At 40.9% G+C, this 16,196-nt stretch overlaps 1 protein-coding gene across 2 annotated transcripts in view; it reads left to right on the top strand.

Annotated features, from left to right (window-relative positions):
* The window catches only part of CLNK (cytokine dependent hematopoietic cell linker), a 194,198-nt gene that overhangs the window by 82,536 nt on the left and 95,466 nt on the right, over nucleotides 1–16,196 (top strand). For both annotated transcript variants that reach the window (XM_030192602.1, XM_030192601.1), the window contains exons 6-7: nucleotides 856–1,006; nucleotides 11,427–11,515. In XM_030192602.1, coding sequence (XP_030048462.1) covers nucleotides 856–1,006; nucleotides 11,427–11,515 — 240 coding nt within the window. The remainder of the gene's footprint in view (nucleotides 1–855; nucleotides 1,007–11,426; nucleotides 11,516–16,196) is intronic.

Here is a 16,196-nt window from a genome sequence, read left to right as displayed (position 1 = left end):
TATGTGTACCTCCCTACTACTAATTGTAAGTATTTCATAATTCTCAAATTCATGGCAAATTAGTCCTGATCAATTTCACTTTCTGCTGTATTTTACTTCCTCTAAGTTCAATAAAATTATTACAGATCTCACACTGAGTTAGACCATCAGGAGTGTCTGTCAAATTATACCTGTTTCAGAACTGCAAATGTTAATACCAGTAGTTGGTGTGATCACTTCTATCTGCTCTCTGCCCTCCAATTTCCCTTGGTGGCTATCTAGTTCCTGTCATAGATATTTCTATATACCTGGTCTTTGCTTGTCTTTCTTGCCAGAGCATGGTCCTTACCTCTCTGGCTAAATCCTGTTTCTGTTGTTAGTTTGCCACAATTTAGATCTGAATTTCTTGAGCTCCTGCTTTGTTGCTGATCCTGTCTTCTTGCTGCAGTCCAGTCTTGCTCCTGTCCCTCTTTTCTGGTTAGTTGTCTGTGTGCTTTGCTCTTCCTGTAGCTTGTCTATGTTCTGTACCATGCCTGATTCTTGCCTTATTCAGCTTAATGCTTGGTGGCAATCAGCACTATAAAACAACCTGAAGGGAAAGGTGGCTGCTGCAGATGGAAGACCATGCTTTTCCTTGCTCCTGTTCCTAGGATGCCCAGTTCTTTGGTCCCTCCTGCTTTGATGCTGGTGCATTCTTGAACTTTAGGTCCCCATTATCCATGATATCATCACAGTTTGCCCATCTTTATAGGGAAAAAAGCATGGGAATAGTTCTGTAAAACTAGGAGCATAATAGGTCTATGGCATTGCCAAGCCTACTGAATTTCAGTTTTCCATTATGAAGTGATGTTATAACAAGTACTTCCTTTTCCACAGAAAAATAGTTTAGCAAAAGAAATCAATGAAAGAGACCTATATCTTGATCAGTCTGATGAAAAGGATTATCAGAGTATACCTTGCACTGTAACTGCATCATCACATCTGAAGATTCTCCCTACCAAGCCTATACAAGAATCTGAATATGCAGGTAAATTAACACTTTTATACCCAATTAAAATTGTCGGGCTAATCAGTAAATCTAAGTTTTGTGTTACACTGTCAACACTAAACCAATAATTCATCAGACTTAAAGACTATGCCCCAAGTCAAATACTTCTTGTTTCTATAGAGTGTTCAACCCTTATACCCTAGCCCTACCACAGACTTCCCTAAGATATATGACCTAGGCAGTAAAATAGGGTAAGCCACTGAGGCCATGGCCTCATCAATATTTTTTTCCCAACGCAGCATCAGTAACTAGAGAACTTGGAAGCAGGGCCAGGGATTGGTCTATTTGGACCCTCAAACAAAAGAGGAACAGGCAACTAATGAATTACAGAAACTCAAAACAAGAAGAAATGCTGCCTCAATACAGTCAATACCATGTGGTCCCCACAATGAAATTGATAAAATCACACACAATAAACAAAAATAGTTGGAAAAAAAGACCTCACAATGGGAGCTACAAATTGTCGCTCTGCTTTTCTAAGCAGCGCTAGTGGCTGTCCATTTGCTAGTAACTACACAGCTCATTCACTTTGAACGGGCCGTGCTGGCACTAGCGCATGGACAGCTACTAGTGCTGCTTCGTAAACAGACCCCTGTGTATACAAAACTATGCTGTAATTGGCTGTTGCAAATGTTTGACTTATTCTTGCTGTACACCACCTTGAATGAATTCCTTCAAAAAGGCGGTAAATAAATCCTAATAAATACTTGTACACTCATATAATCATTGGTCAGTAAAAACACCTCACATATAAAACAAATATAGAAATATATTATTACAAAATACTGAATTGCAGGGACCTGACCAATATCTGACTTAAAAGTAAAGGGCAAATGCCAGTCTATTACGAGATAAATCTCTCAATATACAGTAATTGCAGCAACTTCATCCGTTTATCTGCATCTGGAAACTTGAATCTTGCTGCTTGAGTCTTGCCACTTAATTTGAAGACGTAAGACTTCACAAATTTGAAACACAAATGTGAAACAGATGGTTCCCTGTCAGGAATTTGTGATGTCTTCAAATTAAGCGGCATAAGTTTATCTAATTAGACAGACTGGATGGATCATGCAGGTCTTTATCTGCCATCATCTACTATGTTCTTTCATGCACAGAAGTGTTTTACCCCCTAAACTGTAGTGCTTTCTTGGGTTTATTTTAGCCCAAAGGCACGACCCTGCATTTTTTAGCATTAAATCTTAGCTGCCAAATTCTGGCCCATCCATCAAACTTTGCTAGGTCCCTCTTCATGATATCCACATCAACAGATTTTTGTATCATCCGCAAAGAGGCAAACTTTACCCTACAGTCTTTCCACAATTTTGCTTACAAAAATGTTTAAAAGATGTTAAAATGTTGAATCATTGGGTATCTACTATTCTAGAAGGATACAACTAATGATGAACTTAAATCATACAAGGAATTATTTATTTCAAAGAGAGGGTGACACTCACAACATGTGAGTATTCTACAAGAATGATAAGTGATCACAGAGGAGGTGGTGGGTTTTGAACAGAATATTTTCTCCAATTCATTTTAAATTTACTACTTTGTAGCTTCATTGTGTGCCCCCCTAGTCCTAGTATTTTTAGAAAGAGTAAACAAGTGATTCATGTCTACCCATTCCGTTTCACTCACTATTTTATAGACCTCTATCATATCTCCCCTCAGCCGTCTTTTCTCCAAGCTGAAGAGCCCTAGCCACTTTAGCCTTTCCTCATAGGGAAGTCGTCCCATCCCCTTTATCATTTTCATCGCCCTTCTCTGTACCTTTCCTAATCCCACTATATCTTTTTTGAGATACGGTGACCAAAATTGCACATAATATTCGAGCTGCGGTCACACCATGGAGCAAAACAAAGGCATTACAACTTGCTCATTGTTGTTTTCCATTCCTTTCCTAATAATACCTAACATTCTATTTGCTTTCTTAGCTGCCACCACCGCACACACTGAGCAGAGGGTTTCAAAGTATCATCAACAATGACATCTAGATCCCTATCCTGGTTGGTGACTTCTAATGTGGAACCTTGCATTATGTAGCTACAGTTTGGATTCCTCTTTCCCACATGCATCACTTTGCACTTGCTCATATTAAATGTCATCTGCCATTTGGATGCCCAGTTTCCCAGTCTCATAAGGTCCTCTTGTAATTTTTCACAATCCTCTCGCGATTTAACAACTTTGAATAACTTTGTGTCTTCAGCAAATTTAATTACCTCACTAGTTACTCCCATCTCTAGATTATTATGTTAAAAATCAGCAGTCTCAGAACAGACCCCTGGGGAATGCCACTATCTGCCCTTCTCCATTGAGAATACTGACCATTTAAGCCTAGTCTCTGTTTTCTATCTTTTAACCAGTCTTTGATCCACAATAGTACACTATCTCCTATCCCATGACTCTCCAATTTCCTCTGGTGTCTTTCATGAGGTACTTTGTCAAATGCCTTTTGAAAATCCAGATACACAATATCGACTGGCTCATCTTTATCCACATGCTTGTTCATCCCTTCAAAGAAATGTAATAGATTGGTGAGGCATGATTTCCCTTCACTAAATCCATGGTGGCTTTGTCTCATTAATCCATGCTTTTGAATATGCTCCATAGTTTTGTTCTTTATAATAGTTTCTGCCATTTTGCCCGGCACAGACAACAGGCTCACCAGTCTATAATTTCCCAGATCACCTCTGGAACCTTTTTTAAAAATCAGTGTTACATTTGGCACCCTCCAATCTTCTTGTACCATGCTTGATTTTAAAGATAAATTACATATTACTAACAATAGTTCTGCAAGTTCATTTTTCAGTTCTATCAGTACTCTGGGATAAATACCATCTGGTCCAGGTGATTTGCTACTGTTCAGTTTGTCATTACATCTTCCAAGTTTATAGAGATTTCATTTAGCTTCTCTGACTTGTCAGCTGTGATTATCTTTTCTGGCTCCAGTATCTCTCCCAAATCTTTCTCGGTGAAGACCGAAGCAAAGAATTCATTTAATCTCTCCACTATGGCTTTGTCTTCCCTGAGTGCCCCTTTTACCCCTCGGTCATCTAGCGTTCCAACTGATTCTGTTGCCGGATTCACATCCACACCGCAATGAGGACAGGACTATTGTCTGATCTCAATGGGAAGTCTCACATCTCTATCATTCCACCTATGACAGTCTGACAAAGGAACAGCTTTCCTGTGTAACCATTTGTACTCAAAATCTCATTGCCAACACAGGGTTTGAAAGGATGCTTCATAGTTAACAGATTTTGCCAGTTGCCATCAGTTGCACTCTTTACTAGCTGACTAATTATGGCTGGAATTATAGCAGCAAGCATTCTCCAAAAATATTTCCTGAACTGGTGAAAACTCACAGAATCAAATAGATGGACATGAGAATACAACATTAGTTAAACTTCCTTTTTGTTACTAAATATATTAAAATTAACTGCATGGTGAAATACAAATTACATTTTACTAATGATGCATATTCATCAGATGTTGACATTATTAACCATGAGAAATCTTTAAAACAACAAAAAATCTCACAAACAGGCAATTAAAAATCCAGCCTTGAATAAAATCTGCATCACATAACTTAATCATCAGTGGGCAAGCTAGAAAGGTAGTAATTATTTACCTCTAATATCCCCGGAAGCTCATTACAGAACCTTGAAACCATTCCACTGAACAGTGTATTTTTCTGACTGATCCCAATATTATGGAAAAAAAATTACTGTTCAATAAGAGAGAAAAGCTATCCTTTAAGAAATTTAGAGCACTTTTAAAGACGTACTTATTTACTTGTGTCTTTGGTCTCCAGTCTGGGGTTTTGCTGTGAGACTGGTAGAATTAGTCTAGTTATGAGATTTGTTTGACATCCATATTTTGGATCTCCTGTTATGAATGGAATTGATGAGTGTGTTAGATGTTAGCTTTGATTGTGTGCTTGGACTTTTTATTTTCTTACTATGAAGTCTGAGTTCCTTTCAACACTGTAATTTTTTGTTTTAATGTAACTGCCTAGACCTTTTTTTTTTTTTTTTTAAATAACATAAGAACATAAGCATTGCCATACTGGGACAGACTGAAGGTTCATCAAGCCCAGTATCCTTTTTCCAACAGAGGCCAATCCAGGTCATAAGTACCTGGCAAAATCCCAAAAGATTAAAATATATTTGTGCCACTTATCCCAGGAATAAGCAGTGAATTTTCCCAAGTCTATCTTAATAATGGCTTATGGCAGTGGTTCCCAAGCCTAATCCTGGAGGCCAGCCAGTCAGATTGAAATGAATATTCTTGAGAGAGATTTGCATGTACTGCCTCAACTGCATGCAAATCTCTCTCATGAATATTCATTGTGGATATCCTAAAAACCTGACTGGCTGGGGTACCTCCAGGCACAGAAGAGAGGGAAAACAGCATACAAATACAACCAAGCAAACAGAAAAAGCAAACACTGGGCCTTCAGGATTGAGAAAAACGTAGTCCTTTAATATGACAAAGACCCGACACGGGCCGTGTTTCGGCGTACAACCGCCTGCACCAGGGGTCAATAAACTCCTATTGGTCAACTTGCGGACTATTGCGCAAGAGGTAAGTAAAACAATCGGGGTAGAACTCAAGTTACCCGACGTGGCCATGTTTCGCCCTCAGGCTGCGACAGGGGTAAAAAGCAAAGTGAACCCCCAAAAGTAATCATACAACCACCTTACATAAGTGCTTCCCAAGCTTACTCAGCAAACTTCACAATGCTATGTTGACTGACTACATTTTTCTCAATCCTGAAGGCCCAGTGTTTGCTTTTTCTGTTTGCTGGGGTACCTCCAGGACTAGGTTTGGGAACCTCTGGATTATGGACTTTTCTTTTAGGTACTTATCTAAACCTTTTTTAAACCCAGCTAAGCTAACTGCTTTTACCACATTCTCTAGCAACGAATTTCAGTGTTTAATTACATGTCTGAGTGAAGAAATATTTTTCTGATTTGTTTTAAATTTACTACTTAGTAGCTTTATTGTGTGCCCTCTAGTATTTGCTTTTCTGAAAAGAGTAAACAAGCGATTCACATCTACCCATTCCACTCCACTTAGTATTTTATAGACCTCTATCATATTTCTGCTTAGCTATCTCATCTCCAAGCTGAACAGCCCTAACCTCTTTTGCCTTTTCTCATAGGGAAATTGTCCCATCCCCTCTATAATTTTCATCCCCTTTCTCTGTACCTTTTCTAAGGGGTCCTTTTACTAAGGTGCCCTGAAAAATGGCCTGTGCTAGCATAGGCACATGTTTTGGATGCGTGCAGATCCATTCTTCAGCGCACCTGTAAAAAATGCCTTTTTTTTTTTACTGAAAATGGGTGTGTGGCAAAATAAAAATTGGTGTGTGTCCATTTTGGGTCTGAGACCTTACCGCCACCCATTTACTTAGCAGTAAGGTCTCACGCGTTAACTGCGTGGTAATCATCTACACACATACAATGCCAATTACCGCCCAGTTAGTGCCACGCACCAGAAAATAAAATATATTTTCCGGTGCACGTAGCAGACACACGTATAAAATGAAATTTCCACCCGGGCCATGCGGTAGCTGGGCAGTAGTTCCAAACTGAAGTGCATTGTATGCGCATAGGCACCAACGCAGCTTAGTAAAAGGGCCCCTAATTCCGCTATATCTTTTTTGAGAGAAAGTATAGCAAATTGGAAATAAACCATAAAGCATTTGCCACTGAGAAGTAAGGAGAAGAAAATCCCACAGACCTGGAATTACCGATGACATGATCTCCTCAAAGCATAAACTTCTATTCAGTTTCTCTTTAATATGCATTGACCCAATCCCATGCAATCCCTTAAATATGAGAATTAATATCTTGAATTTAATCCTGCAGTTATTGGAAGCCAGTACAAAATATGGAGCGTGGGAGTCATTCTATCCTACCTATTGCAATAAGATACAGCTTTCATGGCTAAATTCTGAATCTTTCGAAGAGGACTGAGAGTCCGCTTAGGCAATCCCAGATATAATTAATTGCAGTAGTCCAGGGGCTAATAACCATAGCTTGAATGATAGCTGAAAAGCTCTGGCAATCTAACAAGGAGCAAATTTATCATGCTAGATGCAACTGTAACCGTGCTGACCTTATCACTGCCACTACCTGAGGCTCCATTGAAAATGTGTAATCCAGAATGACTCCCAAAGTCTGCATTCCTTTCCATAAGAGAATAATCTCTTTTTGAATGTCAGTAATGATGACTGATCATATAAAAGGCTGTGTTCCATAATAAAATCAAAACTTCTGACCTTTTGTAATGTCTTTTATCACTTCATGGTGTGACCACACCTCAAATACGGTGTGCAGTTCTGATCACTATATCTCAAAAATGATATAGCGGAATTAGAAAAGGTACAGAGAAGAGCGATGAAAATGATAAAGGGGATGGAACAACTTCCCTATGAGAAAAAGCTAAAGAGGCTAAGAGGAGCATAATCGAATGGGGCGCCCAGGTTTTCCTGGGGCCGTCCTCACAGGATGGCTCCGTGAACATAGTAACATAGTAGATGATGACAGAGAAAGACCTGTACGGTCCATCCAGTCTGCCCAACAAGATAAACTCATATGTGCTACTTTATGTGTATACCTGACCTTGATTTGTATCTGCCATTTTCAGGGCACAGACCGTAGAAGTCTGCCCTGCAGTAGCCCCGCCTCCCACCACCGGCTCTGCCATCCAATCTCCGCTAAGCTTCTGAGGATCCATTCCTTCTGAACAGGATTCATTTATGTTTATCCCACGTATTTTTGAATTCTGTTACCATTTTCATCTCCACAACCTCCCGCAGGAGGGCATTCCAAGTATCCACCACTCTTTCCGTGAAAAAATACTTCCTGACATTTTTCTTGAGTCTGCCCCCCTTCAATCTCATTTCATGTCCTCTAGTTCTACCGCCTTCCCATCTACGGAAAAGGTTTGTTTGCGGATTAATGCCTTTCAAATATTTGAACATCTGTATCATATCACCCCTGTTTCTCCTTTCCTCCAGGGTATACATGTTCAGGTCAGCAAGTCTCTCCTCATACGTCTTGTAACGCAAATCCCATACCATTTTTGTAGCTTTTCTTTGCACCGCTTCAATTCTTTTTACATCCTTAGTAAGATACGGCCTCCAAAACTGAACACACTACTCCAGGTGGGGCCTCATCAACGACTTATACAGGGGCATCAACACCTCCTTTCTTCTGCTGGTCACACCTCTCTCTATACAGCCTAGCAACCTTCTAGCTATGACCACCGCCTTGTCACACTGTTTCGTCACCTTCAGACCCTCAGATACTATCACCCCAAGATCCCTCTCCCTGCCTGTACATATCAGACTGTGAAGGGGCGGGGAAACCCGTATTATCGAAACAAGATGGGCATCCATCTTTCATTTCGATAATACGGTCGAGGATGCCCAAATCTCAACATTTAGGTTGACCTTAGAGATGGTCGACCTAAATGTTGAGATGGTCGACCTTAGAGATGGTCATCCCCGATTTCCGCCATAATGGAAACCGAGGACGCCCATCTCAAAAATGACCAAATCCAAGCCCTTTGGTCATGGGAGAGGCCAGAATTCGTAGTGCACTGGTCCCCCTCACATGCCGGTTGGTGTCCTGGCATGTGAGAGGGACCAGTGCACTACAAATCCTGGCTCCTCCCACGACCAAATGCCTTGGATTTGGCCGGGTTTGAGATGGCCAGTTTCGGTTTCCATTATTGCTGAAAATCGATGCCGGCCATCTCAAACACGGCTATCTCTGACATTTGGCCGGCCCCAACCATATTATCGAAACGAAAGATGGCCGCCCATTTCGTTCGATAATATGGTTCGTCCCGCCCCATCGCGCCGCCGTTCTCTGAGATGGCCACCCTTAGAGATGACCGGCCGTGTTCGATTATGCCCCTTTTTGTTGCCCAAGTGATGTTTTTTGTTTGTTTGTTTTGATAGCCAAAATTACTTCAGCAAAGGAAAGAGTAATAAACCCTGGCCAAATGTCAATGGACATGGTGTTGTCCTTTCTGAAAGGATCTCAAGTTTGAAACATCCTTCAAGAAATGATTCAGGAAGAATGGAACCCAGGTTTAGATCATTCTGTCCAGTATCATCACATAAGAAGGATCATGGTGATGAACGGCCTCACTAAGGAGGTCTTTTACTAAGCGACTGTATGCCCAACATGGGCTTACCGCTCACTAATCCGGTACTACCGCAGCAGCCCGGTGGTAGTTCCCTCCCCCAGCACTCGCCATTTCCATTGCTACAAAAATATTTTTTATTTTTGTAGCACTGGTGTTTACCCGGCAGTAATCAGGCAGTGCTGTGTGCTGCCCATTTACCGCTTGTTAGCGCAGGATTCCTTACCACCACCTCAATGAGAGGTGTTAAGTGCTTCCCCCTGAAATGGCCGCTCAGCAAGTGGTTCACTTGCTGCATAGCCATTTCTTAGAAAAAAATGTCAGCCTTTTACCTGCTGTGGTAAAAAGGGTCCTCAGCACACGTCAAAAACATGTGCTGATGTCAGCATAGGCCCCCTTTACCGCAGCTTAGTAAAGGGGCCCTAAGATTCCAAATGGGGTAATTGCAAAACCTATGTGGCAACTGTTGAGTATTCGCAGCAACTCCACATATAGTTATCACAGAGAATTTAACTTTACCATGCAGTTAGTGCAGTTATAAATAGGACAGTTGTACTTCTAAATAAAGAAGGTACGTGGAGTTTAGCCGTGGGTGAGGGTTTTAGAGGGATGTTTAAGTTGTGTTTTACATTATACCACTTATTTTTAAGATTATTTGTATTACATAAGTACATAAGCACCGCCATACTGGGAAAAGACCAAGCGTCCATCAAGCCCAGCATCCTGTCTCCGACAGCAGCCAATCCAGGCTTCAAGAACTCGGCAAACCCCCCCCCCCCCCCCAAAAAAAAAAAAAAAAAACATTAATAATGTTCAATGGACTTTTCCCTCAGGAATCTGTCCAAACCCCCTTTAAATTCCGTAAGGCCAGCTGTCACTACATTCTCCGGCAAGGAGTTGTTGTACTCCACTCTGTATGATATTGTTTGAAATAGCAGAAAAGAGTTGATATTAAATTTATAAAGCTGAAAAAGCCATTAAGACTGGAAGAGCAAAAAGTAAGCTATAAGCAAAGAAGTTGCTGCGTCTATCTCCCCATCCCTCCCTTGGAGCCAGTTCATCAGTCATGGACAAAGCAGGAAATATCCTCCTGTAAGACTGAACCAATTTGGACCTGCATCAAGCAACAGCCATAATGCACCCCCTCCCACTCATTAAACTAATGTGGGTAGAGATCATAGTGATGGACCGATGCCGAATTGGGCCTTCTGTTGGGTAGATGCTTGAGTGCCTCCCAGGCTGTGGCTTTCACCACTCACACAGGAGGAGGACAGCTCCTTTGTTGAACTTTAGAAATGGACTTCTCTATGCTATAGTAACTTCCTCAATAATTCTCTTTATTCAATATAATTCCTTTCATAATTACAAATCTTGCCCATCTTTTCCCATTCTTGACAGTCCCTATATTCTACATTAAAAGTATTGGGTAATTCATTTCTTTAAAGATTATATATAAGTGTAGAATATTTATATTAGTAAAGTTTTATGTTTCTCTACTATTTATCAAAATTCTCATTTTTTTTAATCATCAACATATGTGTGACCACATTGCCAGTTACAGCATTTAATCAAAAGTGTTGATTTTTATTTCTTTTTCACTACTCAGATGGTTAGCATATGTGTTTAATGTGAATCAGAATGTGAAACAATTTGCACAACATTTAATATTCTCCCACGGGAAGTTTTCTTCCCAGGATTTTGCCATTTCTAATTTATAAACACTGTATATCTATCTGTGCCACTGTAGGACCCGTGTTCTCTAACAATGTTGTGTAAGTGTGAATAATATAACATGATGATTTCATGTATTTTTTCTGTCAGTGTGGGGATCAAATGCTAAATTTTAACCTGTAAGAAAAGCAGGATTTACATATTTTAAGATTAATCTGGTTAAAACCTAGGGCCCTGTTTACTAAGATGCGCTAAAGGCGTGCTAGCGTTTTTAGCTCATGCTAAACATTAGCACGTGAAAAACACTAAAAACACCCATAGGAATATATGGTTGTCTCTAGCATTTAGCATGCGCTAATTTTAGTGCATGCTAAAAACGCTAGCACGCCTTAGTAAGCAGGGACCCTAAAGTTATCAGATAATGAATATCCACCCCTGGCATTTTCATGCTCAGTGTTCAGACAGAAACCATGTTTTTAAATCATCTTTTAAAGTAAACAGGAACATGTAGAAAAAAAATAACACAATAAACAAAACTTTTAATATGTCTTTTCTTTCTTAGATAAACATTGCTTTAAAGTTTCCACTAGAACTAACATTTCTGTCAATAAAACGTCTCATATTACCATCAAGCAACAGCCTCATCTAGAGGTAAGCCACCTTCACCTTAACATGGAGGTAACCATATGCTTCTTTATAACATTGTTGCCCACTTTCCCAATCCATCATCACCCCAAAAAAGCAAAGTTATTCACCTGTAGCAGGTGCTCCCCAAGGACAGCAGGTCAAGTATTTTCACAGCTGGGTGACATCATCTGACAGAGCCCAGTGTAGATGCTGACTAGAAAGACTGAGAACTTTCTAGTAGCATCCCACCATGCATGCACTTTTGCCTTCCCACCTACTGCACAAGCACAGGTCCCTCAATCATATACAATAGCTAAAACTCCTAGAGGAGGTGGGAAGGTATTTGAGAATACTTGGCATGTTGTCCTCAGAGAACATCTGCTACAGGTGAGTAACTTTGCTTTCTCCGAGGACAAGCAGGCCTTCATATTCTCATAGCTGGGAATCCCTAGCTACCAGGCTCATCAAAAACAACAATGCTAAGAGAATAGGGACTCGAAAATTTGAGGCATGGAAGTCAATCAACCTGAAAACATTAACATAGTAGTTGTGAAGGTGCATCCTGGAACTAAATAAAACTGGGCCTAGGGGGTGGAGTTGGATTCTAAACACCAAACAAATTCTTTAGGACTGCCTATGCAAACCGGCTATCATGTTGGGTATCCTGCTCAAGGCAGTAATGAGATGTGAATGTGTGGACAGATTACCACATCACAGCTATGCAAATCTCCTCTATGGAGGCTGATCTCAAGTGAGCTACTGACGTAGCTATGGCTCTGACATTATGAGCCTTGACACTACCCTCCATAGCCAGCCCAGCCTTGGCATAAGTAAAGGAAATGCAATTTGCTAGCCAATTAGAAATGATGTGTTTGCCGATAGCTACCCCCCATACAGTTTGGGTCAAAAGAAATAAAAAGCTGGGTAGACAGTCTATTGGCTTTAGACCGCACCAGATAGAAGACTAAGGCCAGTGGCGTAGGAAGGGGGCGGGGGGGGCGGTCCGCCTCGGGTGCATGCCGCTGGGGGGTGTCGGCTCCGCACTGGTGCACTGCCCTTTCTGCCCCGGAACAGGTTACTTCCTGTTCCGGGACAGAGAGAGCAGTGAACCAGCGCGGAGCCGACACACCCCAGCAACGTGCAGTTGGGGCAGATTGGCCCTCCCGCTCGTCCTTCGCCGCAGGTATGCGCTCCAGGGGGGTATGCGCTCCGGGGGGGTATGCGCTCCAGCGGGAGGAGGGTGCGCCATGCTGCACCCGGGGGGGGGTGCGCAGCAGCGACCCGCCCCGGGTGTCAGCTCCCCTGGCTACGGCTCTGACTAAGGCTCGCTTGTAGTCTAAGGCATGCAGTTCACTCTTGTCAGGATGAGCATGTGGCTTTGGATAAAATGTTGGCAGGACGATTGACTGGTTAAGATGGAACTCCGACACTCCCTTAGGAAGAAACTGAGGGTGCATGCGGAGAACTACTAATGCGGACAATGCAAAAGATTGGATAGCACCCCTCTCTCTGCTGGATGTCTGTCTGCATCTTAGTATTATAGAGTTGTTTAATTAAAACTTCTTATGGTACTAAGATTATTAGATGAATATAAAGATCCTTAAGATTATATGGTGTAATATGTAATTTATTTAGTATTTGCTTCTCAGAAACTAGTTAAATGTAATTAATATTCTGATGAAAACTCTCCTCTTGTCCTAAGAATAATTGACTGTAAATGAAGACTTGAGCTAGGGGTGAGTGGGTGGGAACTATGCCCTGATGTTCCTTCTAGAGTCTATCTGTTAATGTTGTGGCAGAAAAAAGCTATGGGGGAAGGGGTATGGAGACTAGCTAAAAATGGTTGCTTCTTTTTTTCTTTTTTAATTCTAACTGTGTTTATCAATATCCTACAATTCATCTTTTAAACCTAATCTTTAAGTTACCAAACACAGAGCAAATAATGTCACTTACCAGAGAAATGTCTACTTCTCTCAGAATTGCCTTTAGTAACCTTAGCAAATATTCTACTTCCTCACACCTTAATTTACACCTGTATCAAGTCAGTAGCAGTGCTACCTCTCCAGCAGGCAAAGAACAAAAGATAACTTTCTTTTAGGATAGTTTGAGCCTTGCTACTATCCTTTCTAATATGCTTGGCTGTTAAGTTTCTACCTCAAGAGAAAGTTTCAGTTTAAAACTATGGGGGAAAGGGTTGTATGCTATGGAAACTGGTTAATAATGCTTGCTTCTCTCTTTTATTTTTATGTATTTATTTTCAGTAGTTCATCCTCCTGGAGTAGTGGCTATAAATCTTTTATGATTCATCTCAATTTCAGTCTCACTAGTAAGCATCCGAACCAGGCTCTATCAGATGATGTAACCCAGCTGTGAGAATATGATGGTCTGCTTGTCCTTGGAGAAATATATGTATCTCTTCCTTTAATTAACTTGTATTTTATGACTTGTCATTATGGTTTTCTCATTCCTTCTGTCACACAGGATTACTATATCTAAATACATTTTTGTTTTAATATTATTTGGTCAAAATCCATATGACTCTTCTTCTGTAAAACTGAGTGGGTGTCAAAATTTTTATCAAAATCAATAGCCACAGGATACATTTTAATATCTTGAGCTGGTAACATATTCAGTCGTTAACACAACTCAGAATTTTGCAAAAATTAAGGCCTATAAAACTGAGCCTAAAACTTTCATGTTTAGAGTTTTAAACACAAATGGGTAAAGTGACTTGTCCAGGGTTACATGGAGTCACAGAGAGAATTGAACCTGGTTCCCCAGGATCTCAAACAACGTCCGACCATCAGGCAATAGCGGGAACCAAACCCAGTTCCACAACCCACTACACTAACCATTAAGCCACTCCTCCACTCAATTTTCAAACACTTTGTTCTCCTGGCCATCTAAATGTAACCCATCTAAGTTCATAAGGTTGCCAAATGTAGTAATGCAAAATGGAATGGCTTCAGATGTGATCTCAAGGATGGTTTTATACTTAGGGATGAGTTATCAAAGTGGACTAGTATTAAAGGGGAAGGTTATCAAACTGTGGTAAAAGACGAGTTTTACCACACCTTGATTTACCATGGGTGGTGTAGCAGTCCCCACATGTTGCTGACTACCATGGTAAATGAATAAAACTGCATGTGTGCCACCTCAAAAGCAGTATTATTCCAATGGACTGGGAGCATTAGGCTTCAAAGCCATTGTCCCATGCTCCCAGCTAGTACCTAAAGAGGTTGGTGCCTTGTCCAACCAACCACTCTGATGACATCCTCTGATGAAGCCCCCCTCCCAATAACATCCCCCAAACCCCATTCCCCCCTAAAAAAAAGCCCCATCTTCTTCTTGGGCCTACCAGCCCAGAACCTGGTGGTCCAGTGGACTTCAGGCAAGAGTGATCCCCAGTTGCTCCTGCTCCGCTGGTGCTGACATCAAAATTGCGCCCCCAGTGGTAGACTCATGCTACTATGGCTACCGCTAGGACTCATGTTTCCTTACTGGTAAGCCCAAGAAGATAATCTGGACTGTTTGGGAGGGCGGATGTAATGAGGTGTGGGAGAGCTTGATCAAGGGGTGAGGGTAAGCAACACTGCCCTTTCAGGTCCAGCTTTGAGGTCCAAAACTCCTGGCATAGTAAAATAACTTATATTATACAATTAGGGACTTCAAAATACTACCGGAGCATTCGTTTTATAAATCACAAAAATTGCTCCAGACTATTTAAATACAAAAAATCTTTATTAAACACATGTGCTTCAAAACTGCTCATGTGTATTTTAAAATCTAATTATACACACTTCTCTCTTCTCTCTTTCATACCCATTCACTCCTTTATCGTGTCTGCTTGATGACTCTACAAGTTTTTATGATATATACAACTTGCTGTTTAAGATATTAATGCACTGCATATTACATTTCACTTTTCACATTCCCCGAATAAATGTCACAAAATATACAAAATTTAAACAGGATTAAAGGCAAATGTTCTAATTATAACTCTGCTTTCATTGATCTTCCGGTTTCCAGTTTCTCACAGTGTCTATGGACTTTTGTAAAAAGTCTCTGATACTTTCCTCAGTGACCAAATGAGTCTGCTTTCAATACTCTTCAAGCACTACGTTGGAGGAATGAGTTAATCATTCTAAAATTTGCTGTGGTCCTTAATCAACCGCCGGTTCCTCTATGCAGGACCGCATTTCGTTTTCTTCCTCAGGAGGAACCACCGTATCATTTAAACACATCTGCTTGGACCCTTCTCAGGCCGGGATTCAACTGCCGTGGCTCTGCAAATTCAGAGCCACGGCAGTTGAATCCCGGCCTGAGAAGGGTCCATGTTGGCAGGCAGCCAAGCAGATGTGTTTAAATGATACGGTGGTTCCTCCTGAGGAAGAAAACGAAATGCGGTCCTGCATAGAGGAACCGGCGGTTGATTAAGGACCACAGCAAATTTTAGAATGATTAACTCATTCCTCCAACGTAGTGCTTGAAGAGTATTGAAAGCAGACTCATTTGTTCACTGAGGAAAGTATCAGAGACTTTTTACAAAAGTCCATAGACACTGTGAGAAACTGGAAACCGGAAGATCAATGAAAGCAGAGTTATAATTAGAACATTTGCCTTTAATCCTGTTTAAATTGTGTATATTTTGTGACATTTATTCGGGGAATGTGAAAAGTGAAATGTAATATGCAGTGCATTAATA

Source organism: Microcaecilia unicolor, chromosome 2 (genome assembly GCF_901765095.1).
Source record: "Microcaecilia unicolor chromosome 2, aMicUni1.1, whole genome shotgun sequence".
NCBI classification, from domain to species: domain Eukaryota; kingdom Metazoa; phylum Chordata; class Amphibia; order Gymnophiona; family Siphonopidae; genus Microcaecilia; species Microcaecilia unicolor.
This window is presented reverse-complemented; position numbering and strand designations above follow the sequence as displayed.